This window comes from Trachurus japonicus, chromosome 13 (genome assembly GCF_045865225.1).
Source record: "Trachurus japonicus isolate A0001 chromosome 13, Traja_1.0".
Classification (NCBI taxonomy): Eukaryota; Metazoa; Chordata; class Actinopteri; order Carangiformes; family Carangidae; genus Trachurus; species Trachurus japonicus.
Window position 1 is genome coordinate 19,864,982 of NC_140919.1, and position 15,294 is coordinate 19,880,275.

A 15,294-nucleotide genomic window follows, 5' to 3' on the forward strand; every position below is an offset into this window, starting at 1 on the left:
TTTTCTTATATATATTGGTCCTGTTCCAGTGTTTTTTTTTTTCAAAATAGCACTAAACCCCCAGACGCTTTATTTGAGATCACATGTCCTTGGAGAATTGTGTGAACGTTGGAGGCCTTTATGTTAGATCAGGATTGAGTCACAGTACTTGGACTTCAAGGAACTTCTGTTGCCAGGAAAACACCAAATGTGTATTTATATGTATCACAAGAAATTCTGAGGTTAGTGCCACTGTCAAAAAAATCGTGATGGCCCACAATATGTACAGTGTGTATCATTGCAGGTCTTACTTCCATGAAAGCAGATAGTGGGACTGAGCAGCAAATTTGACGTTGCCATTTTCACTGGTCAGACAATTATTTGTGCCTTTAACTAATACTCCATTCCTCATATTTTAATATTTACAATTAACCTGGGTCTTGAGATTCCTGTAATATTGGTAAACATTTGCTACTATGAAAGTACGAAATAAAAAGTACAGCAACTGTGACATTTTCTTGGCAAATCTGGCAACCTCCGATTGGACCGCAAACCAGAACTTACGGAACTATGCCTTCGCTACAATTTCACAATAAAAGTCTTTCATTTTTAAAATGAAGCCCACTGGATTAACCAAAGTCATACGTTTTTATGGCGTTTCGCTTCCACTACAATACAAGTGATCGTTTTTACTTATGAAGTAAAAACAAAATCTACTGAAGCGGACATTTCTTCTTAACTGAATCTAGTGTGGTTTTATTTTGGCGCGTCCATCTTTTATTTCCGGGTGAAGAGGACAGGAAAGGGGTACGGCTGTCATTTAATTTTAACACACATCGACCAGTTTACCTGTACTATTGCGTATGTTTTTTCATTCCCACTGAGGTACAGCGGTGAGTCACGGTTATACATACCTCTCCAAAAGTAAGGCGAGCCGTTATTGATTTTCAATCTCTTATTTTGATGTTGAGACTGCCAACGTTGCTAGCTTTAGCCGTTAGCATGCTGGCTAACCGGTTAGCATGTGGTGGTGGAGGATGATGATGATGATGCTCGTATTTGGCATCATTTCTTGAAACAGACTCGCCGACACGACGGCGGTTATTTCAGTAAATTATATATGTGACTGTCAAGAAGCAGTGTGTCATTACTCGTGCCTCTGCCTGGTCGCTTTATGTGACATTTTTCTTTTCGTTATCAGCCATGTACTTTGAATGTCAGTTAGCCGGTGTGTTGACGCAATGCTCGCATTAACATACAGATAATTGATAAGCAGTTCATTGCCGGTGCGAGCCCTACATTGTCTGTCTGTCTGTAAGAAGTGACACAACACTGAAGAAGAGGACACTGTTGAACCGCTGGTACCAACTTGTCATTCTGTCTCCTTTTCTCCTCAGACTGCCTGACCTGCTCTACGGTGATTGACATGGCAGCCAATGGAGCGAGCTGTGAACAGCCACAGAAACGTGCAGGAGCTAAAGACAAACAGAATGGCAAGTCTGCAGGTTAGTGGGCTATTATATGAACTTCAACTGAAGTTTATGTTCATTTCTGAAGTGTTCCAGAAACGTTAGGGTTGTGTCATCATCGCTGATTATCTAAAACCATAATTACCTCCACATGGTTTGAACAAGCCATAAAAAAAAAATTAAAAAAAACTCAGGCTGGGTAATTTTGGCCTACTTTCAGTTTTTAAAGGAGCAGACAACTTGGCATACAGGAACAAGGACACATTCAGAAACGTACTTGTTGATGTGATTTGTATCATGTATACAGTGTTACCAATTCAGCAGGATGTTGTAATTGATGTAGCTGCAGATACTTTGGTAAGCCAGGATGATCACATTTCTCTTTGTGCTCCAGACTCGTCAATAAGGGAGAGGAGACAGAAAGATAAAGAGGAGCGTCTGTCTCTGGTGTTATGGAGGAGGCCTGTCACCACATTGCATTACTTCCTCCTAGAGACTCTCATCAAGCTAAAGGAGTGGACACTTAAGTAAGGAGTTCAACCAGTTTTTCAAGATTGTCTTTGCTTGTTTCAGGATGTTTATACTTGCATGAAGTAGTAACCTTTTTTCCTGTACACATGCACCGGCTGAAATTATTACACAAGAAGTTTTTGTGAGGTTAGCTTTACACTAGAGAAGGTTCTATCATGCATTACAACCTATTTGATCACTTCTAATGTCAAGCCCCTCAAAACACATTTTTGATTATGTTATAACTTGTCTCATGATTGACATTTTTGTTTTCTTGCCTTGCTGTTCAGGCTTTGGCAGCGACGAGGGACAGTGTTTTTATTTTTGGTGTTATGTTGTCTCTTCTCCATCGCATACTCCACTGAGGGATCGCACCAACAAGTAAGGCTCGAGTGATCTGTTTTTTGTAATGTTAATAATCAACAGCATTCCTTCATCACCAGTCCGTTTAAAGGTTAATGATAAGTCACTCTTTATCCACCTAAGAAGACTAGGCTAGAGGAAGGCTTACACAGTCAGATAATGAGGTCTGCACTGTTGTCAAGTAACCCTTGAGCGTACAGCCAGTTGGCTGAATGATTCATTTATTCCTCTATGCAGTGGAGTGTCACAATTCAGTTCAAAGGTGGCCATGTTTCATTTTCAGTTCTTACAAAAGGAGGTGGACCAAAGGCCGATAGAATAACAGAAATTAAACACATGTCTGTCTAAATTATGTTGTGTGTGAGTGGGACACACACAGCAGGGTCAGACCGATTCTGCAAACTAAATGCAGAGTTGGGAGAAATCTCACCTGATTGAAATGGTAAACACACAAAGTGTTTCACGTTAAAACATATTGTGTTGGAGCTTTTCTCCAACAGACACAGGAGGTAAGGTGGGAGAGAGGAACAGCTGAAGATGCTTTAAGCCAGCGCTGAGGGAAGACTCTGCTCCTGACACAATGACCAAAAACCGTATCATGCTTGTAGTTTATGAGTGAGATTGTCTAAGTAACAAAGGTGTTACCCTGGCCTTCCCTCTCTGTGTAGATCTGGTGCAATAACATGATGTGGCTGAGCGCACGACAGGAGGAGGCTGCGTAGCCATCGGCCACTATCACAGACTAACCTCTCGTATTAACCATAGTTTATAAAATGTCCTATTGGCGCCAATTAATCGATCAACCTCTATTTCTAAGGTTACTCACATTTTTAAGGGGTGACCTGGGGGAAAAATGAATTTGAAGTTTGTAGGATTATTCAAAAGTATTTATATAAAATGAGATATGTATGTAAAAAAAAAAAAAAGATAAAGCCTTTACCCTAGTTGTGTTTACACAAAGAGTTTTTAATTTCAATGTCGAATTAAAACAATGTGTTTCAATTCTCCATCATAAAAAGACATCATTATTATTATTATTAACATTATTATTAACATTATTATTAACATGTTTGAATTGTTTCTTCTACTGCAGTATGTTCAGTACCTGGAGAAGAGGTTCCTATGGTGTGCCTACTGGGTAGGCCTTGGCATCCTGTCCTCAGTCGGCCTTGGGACTGGCCTTCACACCTTTCTCCTCTATCTGGTAAGAAACCGCTGATATTATGGAAATGCGTACAGACAGTATTTCTTTATGTGAGTAAGCACAGAAGACATACCTACTTGCAAACAGCAGCCACATATATTGCTTTTAAATTCAAAGGGAAGAGATATATTTAAGATGTGAAAATGCAGGTTGCACTGCATTAAGAAAGTACTGCAGTCCCAGTAGAAATCGTGACAAGCCACGGAAATAGGAGAAAGCCACCTCACTCTGAGGACAGCTGTGCCTGTGTAGAAATCTTCCATTTTACAAATGAGCAGCGTGGCCCAAAGATGACAGCGAGGACAAAGCAGAACTGAAACATTGGTACGGTGTTACAAAAGACTACCAACTATGAATACATTTTAAATGAGCCTGAGCAAATGCTGAGGCAAATGTCACTAGTCCCCAGGAAATGTCTGTGAGTGATAAAAAAAAAAGTACATTGCATACAATGTAGTGGAGCTGTACAAAACAATTGCGGTAAGTACATACACAGTTCCACATTCAGATCCAATCATCCATGGCCATCTGTTTACTTCATGATCGTAGATATGGCGCCCTTTACATGACTCAGCTGGAATACATGTGTGGCCCATATTTAGACAGTTACATGGTGGCAAAATGATGATAGGAGTAAGGAGAAACTGGTAGCTATTATGGTCTGGTTGACACATACCCTGTATACCTAAGATATGCAGTGGATATCTTGCAGGATAGCTTGCTGTATAAATCATTTAAGTTGTAAATTATACAGCAAGCAATTTGTTTTATATCCCAAACAATTTTGCTATGTATATTTTTGCTTTTGTTCATGGCATGTCCACAGAGTTGACCAGTGTCTATTCATGTAGTTGCCAGAAGAGGGCGTCATACTCCATATTCATTGTCTTTCATTTCTTCAGACTCATTCAGTGCTGTCACATGTCTGTCCGAGGCTTAGCAACAGCTCACTGTCATTTGTCCCTGACAGTAAGTCTCAGAATGACTGTAAAGATCGTGTCACCGAAATATGTGTCATTTGTGTTGGTTGTGGTTAAAAAAAGAATTGATCAAACTGAAAGAGGGGAAGAAGTTTTCAACCATACTTTAGCCTGATGATGTGGCCTCTGTTCTGCAGAACCTAGACAGATGTGGGCCGGCCGACTGAGTCAGCTATTTCCATTATAATGTAATAATGGGAAAAGATGTAACTGTGACCTTCCTGTTTTTTTTTTCTGCTGTGTACTTTACAGCTCACCATGTGTTTGCCCGAGTAGTTTTCCAGTAGTTTTATGCTTCTTCGTATGCTTTGTTCAACAGTAATGAAATCTTAGTGGTGGCCACAGTGCTCATACAGTATGTCTTATACTTGTGTCATGACACTGAGATGGTCTGACCTCACTCCCCCTCCCTTCTCTGTGTAAGTAGGAACAGTCGTCTCCCAGGACCTGGCATTAGTTAAAACAATGTATCTGATTTATTTTTAACAATCTCCAGGTTTAGCTGTTTCCACTTCTCACAATTTTTGGACACCTTTTTAAAAACAACTTTGCATGCCATCAGCTTTTGATCTCCACGGGAGGCTCACTTTATATAAACACTATATTGTTTTACTACTATTTGACAATACACACTTGGAAATGATTGGATTCTCATTAGAAAACTTTGTGTCTAGACAATAAAATGAAAACCACTCCACAATAATTTGTGTGTCTCCCCCTCCCTTGTAAATTAATCGTTTTTCTTTTTTTATCTGATCCAAATTGCAGTAGATTTTTTTTTTTTTTTTTTTTGTCTGTGAAGTCTTGGCTAAACCCATTCTTTTGAAATTTGGGAAAATTATACTCATATTTTTGCCAAGAAGAAACGTGGGAGGGTTCTTTTGGCCTTAACAGCTTGAATGTGGTTCATAAAGTAGCCATTCACTTTACAGTAGTAACTGAACCATGATGTGATCAGCGTCAAGAGTTTGTTGACTGAATTAAACCTGGATGAGCAGCTCATTCTCTTTTTACAGTTCCTCTCTTTTGCATCTCTGTTAGTGCCTCTGCTTTCCTCCAGCTTGCATTTCAGATATAACTCCCTATCCCAAGTCACAAAGATGGATTTATCACCCAGAAGACCCCATAGGTGGATATTTACTCAGGGTGTGGTGTTTGAGAGGCAGCATGAGTCTTTTTGTATGGACGACATCATTCTCACCAGAGCTGATACATGGGGTGACACAGTCTGTCAAGCTGCCAGTGTCTCCTCTTTATGTGACTCTCCAGATTGGTTGAATCCAGAGCAAATCCACCCCAAAATTCCTGGGAACATCTCTAATTTTCCCACAGAAAACTAAGTAAAAGCCGCCTTTACATTGGTGATGTAAGCCCTCTGCTCATAAGATGGCTATTTCCTGCTGCAGAATGTAGTTAATTTTCACAGTGCATCAGCTCCTATCACTGCTGCCTACTCAGTGTTGATGTCAGCCATACTTAGGAAACTCCCTGTGTTAATGTTGAAGGGAAAAAAAACACATGTAGATCCAGCAGAGTTGAATTATGAATTTACCTCAAGCCTGAAGCATTAATAGTTAACCCCACAGAGAGGATGAGCTCATTCTGCTCCTGGGAAAGGGGATTCAGTCAGTGACCAGTATGATCTTATGATTCATCATGGTGTTTTGGAGGTCACTGCAGCGCGGGACTACAGACATAATATTGTATGAATTGTACATTAATCCATTAGTGACTTGATCAGATTACTAAGTATTTAAAAGAATATTTGTTCTCCTCTGAAATGATATGAGCCAATTTCGATCCACAGGGTACTGAGACTTTTTTTGTCCATCCGTCAGGACGTCCAGTTTGCCATGAATTGTTTATGATGCTGAGAGGATGATTTCAAATGCTGCTAACTTGATACCGCTATCAAGTCGAGAGGTATTTTGTAATTGAATAGTTGGGTAACACACCCAAGAGTTTCCCTCTTGCGCCATCCACAGGTCAAAGCGTCAGAGCAGATTGTTTAGTGCTCAATCATGCTACTATGGAGATGGATTATTTTTAATTACCCAATGGCCTTCTCTGTTGTTGAGTCACCTTCCCAATAACTTCACCATATATAGAGCCATTACTGGTAAGACTCTAAGAACAGAAAACATACCGGTGTGTTGTTTGTTCCATCAGACATTTTCATATTGTGGGTTGTGAAGAAGTTTTCAGGTTCACGGCTCCACTGACAGCGCTCTTAAAGCAGCTTTTGATGGTTTGATGGTGAAATCCCCTGTGGTTCATTGATTCACCCTGTGTATAGAGTTCTCCTCCGCTGCTTTTGGGGTGAACAAAGAGTTTCACGGCCACTGCATCACCTGTGAGATGAGTGTATGAGAATATTTGTGACGAACCCTGACTCACTGCGTTTCTTTTTTTCTTGTTAATACTGACTTGTTGTGTCATGAAGAAATTCTGTTAAGTTTAGTCCTGTTTGGTTTGAAAGAGGCTTTGTTGTGTAAACTAAAGAGACCTCCTGTGTGCTCATGCTCTTGGGGGGGGGGGGGGTTTCTGTTGGAGCATTTTCAGTCAGCACACCCTAATTGTGCGCTGTCCATCTACTGTCAGTTTTGTCTGTATCAGCTTACAGAGACATAATGCAATAGCTGTTGTAGCTACAGGTGGGACCAACTGTTGCTGAGGCCAGGTGGCTCGGCCTAACCACACGTCTTCTCAATGACAGATGATGATATGCCAACCTGTTAGAGAGACTGTGTGACTCAGCTCCTGTTGGTGTGTGTCTGTACCTGTGGACAGGAGTGCTTTTTAATCATGAAACAGCAGATTAAGTTTAACTAGCAAGCAATATTTAAACCCTTGTTGTGAATATTCAACATGTACAGATACAAGAATAAGAGTCAAACCCACTGTTTTAGTTCCACCAAAATATACTATTTGCCACATTTACAACCATATAAAGGCGCATGTGATTCCCCCAGTGGTTTTCAGTTCATTAATGCATCCTATACATTTTTCCCGTCTCTGCATCAGGGTCCTCACATAGCATCAGTAACCCTGGCTGCATACGAGTGTGGCTCCACAGACTTCCCAGAGCCTCCATACCCAGACCAGATTGTCTGTCCCCAAGGTGGGCTGGAGGAGAGCAGCATTTCCCTCTTCTCAATCATGTCAAAGGTCCGCCTGGAGGCCTGCATGTGGGTGAGTAGTAGTTTGAATAAAGAAACAATACAGTGATCTGTGTCAGGAAAGAAAAATGGCAAGAATGTTTGGCGGTGCCGGCAGTAGGTGGTATTGTGACAGCTGGGATCTTGTTGATGAACTCGAACTCCAGTTTACAATTTCAACACTTTTCAATGCCTGCCAGGACAAAAAAAGAAACAAAAAAAACAGTTTAATCAGTTTTTAAATTGTTCTTGTTTTACCTGTGTATTATCTATTATTTAATAATTAAGCGCAAATGTTACGCTATATCAAAATCATATTGGTTACATGAATCATTGCCTATGTGTGTCCAAGCATGTAGGACAAATGTGACGTTTTGCATTGTGTATGTCCAGGGTGCAGGCACTGCCATCGGAGAGCTGCCTCCGTACTTCATGGCCAGAGCGGCTCGTCAGTCGGGAGCTGATCCAGATGACGAAGACTACGAGGAGTTTGAGGAGATGCTGGAGCAGGCAGAGGGTGCTCAGGTCAGAGCTGCACACATCTGGCACATACGTATAAAAGTATAAAAATAATTAAGAAGTATTACCCACCTCAGATGTGCTTTGTTTGGTTTGAAATTGGAAAAGGTGACGCTAACAAGGTTGATTGTTTATCACTTCATTTAGTTGAAGAATTTCCCAAGAACATAAGCACGCGAAGCGAACAGACTAAAAAAAAAATCCTCTAAATTTTATATTTATTCTCAACGGTGGCTCGACTCGGCCTCCTGTCTCCAATGAAAACACATAGCAACAACACTGAATATTGAAAGTATCTAGCCTTGTTCTGTTTACTCCTATATGAGCTTAGCTTTTGCCCACCTCTTCAGAATAATATGATATGGGCTTATCAGATTTGACTTGCTCTTAACAATGTATCACGGAGCCACTGCCCGGTGATTGGTCCTGAAGTGGCATATGACTTCAGTGAAGCCCCTCCCTTCTTATGCTTCCAGTAAATTTGGCTATTGTGGGTGAGTCACCCTGAGCGCTGCTCCCCCTTTAATCATCCCTCAGGCTTCGTTCCCTCTGCCTTCCCTCCCTCCTTCTCTCTTTTCACCGGCCTCTAATTTGAATGACAGACAGTTCTGTCAGGAACCAAGTTCACATGACTGGAGTCTGCTGAGATCAGAGCCTGAGTCAGCAGAGCAGAAAACAGAGAAGTTGTGTGCATTGTCTCCATTACATATTCTCACTTCAGTGGTTTTCAGTTAGTAGTTTGGAGGGGACATCCTCGCATCACATGCCTGTCATCATGGGAGCGAATCTGTGTGTGTGTGTCAGAAGTAGTCAAAAGCACTTTTTTTGTTCAGTTCAGACCAGACCAGACTTTAAGACAAAACATGTCAAAAAACATGTCAAAAAAAAAAAGATAAGAAAAACATCACTTAGATGAGAGATGTTATGGTATTTTTATCAATAACAGAAACTTGTTAAAGTAAAAGAGAAATGGGAGAATTTTTGGCAAGAGATGAGATACAAAGACACATGATAATCATTTTTTTGTGGGGTTTATCACATTAGGAAAAAACATTAAATATGTTATGCACCGCACATTAAATATAAAAACATGTGGCATTATTAAAATTAAGATGGGCTTGTAATGACAAAATTGATATGAATTTTATTTAATTTGAAAAGGAGTAAAATGAGAATTGGTTTCAAGTTGACGTTGATGAGATGCCAGCTTTTGAAACTGTGATCTTCCTCATGTGACAACAGACATTTCAAGCCCTCAGGGTTGAGAATTAGATCAAAAGATCCTCTGCACTTTTGCACCCCTCAGTTTTTTCTTGTTTAGTGTCACCAAATCAAAATAAAATCTTGCCACTGCTCAGAGATTTATTTCACCAGAGCGCTCTCACCAAGGTTCTTTTTTAGTGTAATAACACTGTAGACAACACCACTGTTTGGTTTAAAAACCAGCACTGCACGGATATTCTAAGAAATGAAAAAAATGAGTGGTTATGTGAGATTAAATATCCAAGTGCTTTTAAAATTTGTAATGTAAAAGAATTTAAGAAGGTTTCAAATCCATGGGTTACACAGTATATCCATGTAACATTTTTGAATACCTCGACACATCTGGGAACAATATTGTATTTGTTTTGCAGGATTTTGTCACAAGAGCAAAGCTTGGGGTCCAGCATATGGTGCAGAGAGTGGGATTCTTTGGGATCTTGGCTTGTGCCTCAGTAAGTACAAGTATTCCTGTTCTCTGTATTTGACATGCATAATCAGAACTAGTGTTTCTTACTTACAAATAGTTGTATTCATCTATTTGTTTGAGTCAAGACTATGAATCATTAATGCCTGTCTGATGTGTGTGCTTCAGATCCCTAATCCTCTCTTTGACCTGGCTGGAATAACCTGCGGTCACTTCCTGGTTCCCTTCTGGACCTTCTTTGGAGCCACTCTCATTGGGAAAGCCATCATCAAGATGCACATACAGGTCAGCAGCCAAGCAACAAGTTTATCCGTGCTAGATATTAACTTACAAAGGACCATGATAAATTACACCACATTTCTTTCTTCATTTTTAATATAACACGTGCCATAAGCAGATCAGACATACTTGTAATATTTAGCTTTCAATATTTCAATGATGGAAATCAAAAAATTCCACTTTAAGGGGGAAATAGCTGACTAACTCACTTTGAACAGTCCCCACAACCTCAAAACGTGTGGGAGAGATGAAATGTGGTGTTCAGATTGTGAGTTAGGCTGTGAGAAACTCTTAATTGTGCACTTCTGATTAACCCTTTCTGACAGTGCTCTGTTCCTTTGGGGATTCCTCATTCTGGTATGAGCTTTGGGAGGTATCCAGACCGTATAAACAGAGTCCAGATGAAAGGAGGGAAGCTTTTAAGAAGTCTTTAAGAACTGTTTGGATTTTTTTATAATCTACTACATCAAAAAAAAGTTGTTAATTATGGTGTGTATTGTTGAGTCTGCTACACCAGTGACTAATATAAGCCTAGCCTGAGAGAGGCCGTCTGAGTCTGTGGGTGAGTTGCTCTCACAAACCAAACCCATCCACCTCTCGGTGGTACCAGCCAGTGATCTCACCCTGAGACCTTTCAGATAAAGAGGCCTGTCAGACAGCAGGGGTTATGGAGGATGTAGAGTGGACATGAGAAGGTAGCGCTGAGAGGAGGAAATTGAGCAGACGGTAAGTGGAGGGGAGGGGGGCCTTTCCTCTTTTGTACCTTGAACCCCTCGGACATCACGTGTCATATCCTGTCTGATTTTGTCCGGGGGGCCATGTGTCATGCTGTTTTTAAACGCTGATCAGTTTCAGGACTGGAGAAGAATATTGTGGTTTTGCCTCACGCCTTGGCGCTTTTTTTTTTCCAAACCACACAAAGCCCCTCACTGCCCCAAATTTAGCTTACAGCCAGGTTTGAGTTTTGTAATTAGTGTGTTTGTGGACGGTGGCAGATGTGGCCTCAATTCCCCACAGCTGCGCCACTAAAATTAAGAATCCAAATATGTCTATATATCAATGTCATAAAGACATTAAGCCTGAATGTTAAATTAAGTCTGAGTGTTTTTGTTGTTGTGTTTTTTTACATTTCTGCACAATGGTTTTAAAAGCTTCTTAATTGCCTTCTTGTTTTTTTCACAGAAACTATTTGTTATCATCACCTTCAGCAAACACATAGTGGAGCAAATGGTGTCACTCATTGGGTAAGTGGTTGACTTGACATGCTGCTGTGTGTGGTGTGGCGAGTGTGTGAGCGTGTGTGTGTGTGAGAAAGACTGCATTGATCGGGTATTCTTATGAAGTCATTGTCTTTCCTCTGGTTTTGTGGTTGGCAGAGCATTTGTAAACATTTTCGCATTCATAGGGGCCACTGATTGGATATCCTGCATGAACAAACGTGGGGGTATGCGTGCATGCATTTAGCATTTTTCCACAAGAGGTACTCTAATGCGATCCATCTCAGCAGCACTGGTGGTCAGGCGTGTGAGGTCCCATCTCAACATGTAGATCTGACTCATCAAGTTCAGCTTTGACTTAGAGAATTTCCCAAGTGAGGTGGGAGACACAATCACAGACATAAAAAAAAAGGCTTTTTGTGACTGATTTACAGATGTCAGATTTAGCTTTTTATTATTTACAGATGTTGGTTTTAAGGATCATAAATGATAAAAATGGAATGTGAAAAAAATCATCTCCAGGCGAAATGTTAAGAAAGACAGACCTCATGATAATTTCATGAATGGGCTGTTCATAGGAGCTGCTTGGTGTTTATTTATTTATTGGCTGTCAAATGATCCCTGACAACAAGTAACTCTGACCATACTTAGATCTGAATCTGTTTACCTCTGATTTTAAAATAAAGTGAAAGGTTCTTTCCCATGAAGTCCAGATGGCCCTTGGTGACTCGCTATGATGCGTGCAAGTGCTGCTCAGTTGCTGATACAGGATGTTTTAGCAGTTGCTGTGCGTGTGTGTGTACTCGCATGTTTTCATGTAAAGTGGGAGCGATAACAGGAATGACTCAGGCAAAACGAGTTAAGTTTATTTGAAATCAGCAATTACCCAGTCCCCTTTTTGCTGTTTGTTTAGTAAATTGTGTCTCTTTCTCTCTCTCTCTCTTTTTGCTTAGTCTAGTCAAGTCTAGACAACATGTTTATGGCCTAACAGGCGACAGAATTGAATTTGTCCAGTGGGATGGTTGTGTGAGTGTGTGTACAGTCTTCAGTATGTTTTCCTTGTCATGGTAATGATAAGTCTGGTGTCGAGGGGAGATTCTTTTTTAACTGCTCTGCTGCCGGCCAAATGGTGAAACTACAACATCAACGTCTCTATATGGCATGAATTGATGAATGGTATCCATTATGATTGGCCCCCCTGATGAGCTAATCTTCACTGCCTAATAAGGACATGAGCACGCCCTGATTAGTAGTCTTTCCACCCAGAAGGCAGCAAAGTGGTAAAGGTGATGACATCATGTCGACTCACTTCCTGATTGAAGGGGCTGACACAGGCGCCTATAGAGAGCTCAGCAGTATAAAAGGAGGGTTGAGGAGTTTCTGCTTCAGTCCTCTCTGCTGCCTGCTCCTGCTCACAGGAACAAGTGGAGGAGGTGTCGGCTCCAACCTAGGGCCCACATGTAGGATTGGGCCTTCAGCAGGAAGCTGCTTGACCGGTGGATCAGTGAAGACTAGTGAAGACTGTGTTCAGGGACAGAGAGGACTTCATGAGCTGCTCTTTGAGGCTGCTATAGGGAATAATTACTCTAAAGCTGAGGCTTCAGTTTTGGGCTCCACGTCTGAAGGGAAGGGTGCTTTAAGGGTAAGTGACTAACTGTTCTTCCTCCCTCTCTCCTTTGTCTCTTTTTCTTTGTGGGGGATGCGATGCCAGGTCTGTGCCTAGAGTAGGACCATCAATCCAGAAACCCTTCAGTCACTACCTGGAAGCTCAGAGGAACAAACTGCACCATGCTGGAGGAAGTGCACCAGCGGTAAGAACAATACATTTGTACATTACATTACTACAGCAGCATCTGAGCTTAGAGGGTTTTTATCAAGTATGGCCAAACTGATTTCTGAGGCTGATGTTGATATCTGAAAGGTTATAGCATCAGATAATAACATTTTATCTTGCCTTAGCATTTAGACTTGGCAGTGCTCTCTGCTGAGCAAACTATGTAATGACAACTGCTGAATTTCTGAACAAAGGGGATCTTGTTATGTAGATAATAAATATTTAAGCTTTTAGTTTAATCTTTAAATGCCATTTTCTGGGTTAAGGTTAGGCTAACCATTCACCACTCTTACAAAGTTAATATCCCAACAGTATTCACATTTTTAAGATCATACCTTGATTTGTTTCCTCTAAACTGTATGATCAATTATGCATTAATAATGGTAATTAATAGCATTATCCACCATTATTCTGTCCAGGATGAGAACTGGCTGTCATGGGTGTTTGAGAAGGTGGTGCTGGTCATGGTCTGCTACTTTGTCATCTCCATCGTCAACTCCATGGCTCAGAGCTACGCCAAGCGGGTGCAGCAACAGAGGCACTCGGAGGAGAAAACCAAGTGATGACGAGACAAAAGTGGTACAGACATCCAAGTGACTGTGTTCCTGCTGCTGCTGCTGAGAGCTCTGCACTCAGCCCCAGCCACTCACGACTTAACAACAAACCTCACCCTCATCCATTCTCAAAGAGGCTGAATGCTTAAAAAAAAAAAATCTACAAAAAAACAAAACAAAACATCAACAACCAGGCACTGTTTGTTTGTTGGCGTGTGTGCTTTTGAGGATGTATGTTACTGTTTACTGTTCGTCTCTCTTCAGGTTTTGTAGTTCTTCCTTTCATCTCACTCTCTAGTTGTGTGTAGTGCGATTGGTTCTACTGTTGATCTTAACATGCTACTTAAACGTTAAATTAACCCATTCATTGACCTCAGAAGTTAAGCAGCGGTTTGGTGGTGACTGCTGTGTGCGGGCAGTGTCCATCAGATGCTATGCCTTATGCAAGACGGGAAGGTCCCACTTCCCTTTGAATATAGTTCTTGACTTATAGACTTGATTTTTATTTAATTTTGTAACATTTATGTACGGATGGGTCATGATTTGGTTGTACAGCGTGCTGCCAAGATAACTGCGATGGATGATCTTTTCTTTTTCAGGGTTTCATTTTCCTCATGTCTTCTTCTCCTGTTAAACATTAAGACCATTTAGTCTTTTGTTTTCTGGAATCATTATTTTACAATGTTGGAAAAAAAAAAAGCAATATCAACTTAAAACAGTGTGGTATTGATGGTTTGCACATTGTGTAAATATCTTAATATCTTTTTTGACAGTATGCGCAGATGTATTTCTATTCTAATGGTCTGTGTGGACATGAGTCGACTTGAACCAAAACACAAAAGGTGATATCATTTGTAAAGTGACATTGTACTCCCAGCTAACTAGTCCCATTTTTATTCTGTACATTTAGATTGAACCTTGGATCAAATCATATATAAAACATGTAAATCATGGCACTGGTTTCCAAGCCTGAGTTTGTCGTTCTTTGTGAAGACTAACTCTACGATGTCCATCCTGAAAGTTTCTTGTGATTGTTGCGATGCCTAACGACTTATGCTTCTTCTTTTTTTGAATCGTCATGACAAAGCTAATGTGTAATTTTCTCTTAGACATGGTCATCTTTAAGGTAAGTGAACGGCTTGGCTCTTGAATTTTTCATGTTCAGTTTTTTTTTTTTTTTTAAATGATTCATGGATGACAAATTGGATTTACAATGACATCTTAATTTTCTTTTTGTGGTGTTTTTTTGGTTTTTTTTATCTGAATGTTGACTCCCAAATCCTCTCAATGTTGGAGACTACCATCAAACGTACTCAGTAGACCAACTCCAGCTTCCTTGCACTGTTCCCATCTCGTCAGCTAGCTTATCAGACTGGTGTTGGCTGTTTGATTAATATGGCAACAGTGGTCTGTAAGCTGGCTGAAGCTGTGGGCCCCTCAGCGTTTCACTTTGTGCTGCTCAGTTTTAGCTCTGTACCGAGTCCTGTGGATCCCTCTCTGGATACAACCACCCGTCTTGTCTTTAGTTCCACTGACTCATT

General features: G+C 40.7%; 1 protein-coding gene across 2 annotated transcripts; it reads left to right on the forward strand.

Moving 5' to 3' along the window:
* Positions 1-1,398: 1,398 nt before the first annotated feature.
* On the forward strand, positions 1,399-14,706 carry vmp1 (vacuole membrane protein 1). 2 transcript variants are annotated; one of them, XM_085795294.1, is made up of 11 exons: positions 1,399-1,484; positions 1,815-1,975; positions 2,249-2,339; positions 3,415-3,525; positions 7,530-7,697; positions 8,057-8,188; positions 9,817-9,897; positions 10,038-10,154; positions 11,331-11,392; positions 13,077-13,176; positions 13,619-14,706. In XM_085795294.1, exons 1-11 carry the CDS (start codon positions 1,416-1,418, stop codon positions 13,760-13,762), a joined length of 1,236 nt encoding a protein of 411 aa, XP_085651420.1. In that variant the 5' UTR covers positions 1,399-1,415; the 3' UTR covers positions 13,763-14,706. The 2 variants fall into 2 exon arrangements, with proteins under 2 accessions (XP_085651420.1, XP_085651419.1); XM_085795293.1 differs by having other exon boundaries at positions 1,843-1,975.
* The last annotated feature ends 588 nt before the right edge of the window (positions 14,707-15,294 follow it).

What these genes read in the sequence shown, in the direction of transcription:
- vmp1 (XM_085795294.1), top strand. Translation starts at nt 1,416, where the DNA reads ATGGAGCGAGCTGTGAACAGCCACAGAAACGTGCAGGAGCTAAAGACA. An exon ending in ACACCTTTCTCCTCTATCTG is followed by an intron (nt 3,526 to 7,529) that starts GTAAGAAACCGC and finishes TCTCTGCATCAG; the next exon opens with GGTCCTCACATAGCATCAGT. An exon ending in CTGGAGGAAGTGCACCAGCG is followed by an intron (nt 13,177 to 13,618) that starts GTAAGAACAATA and finishes TATTCTGTCCAG; the next exon opens with GATGAGAACTGGCTGTCATG.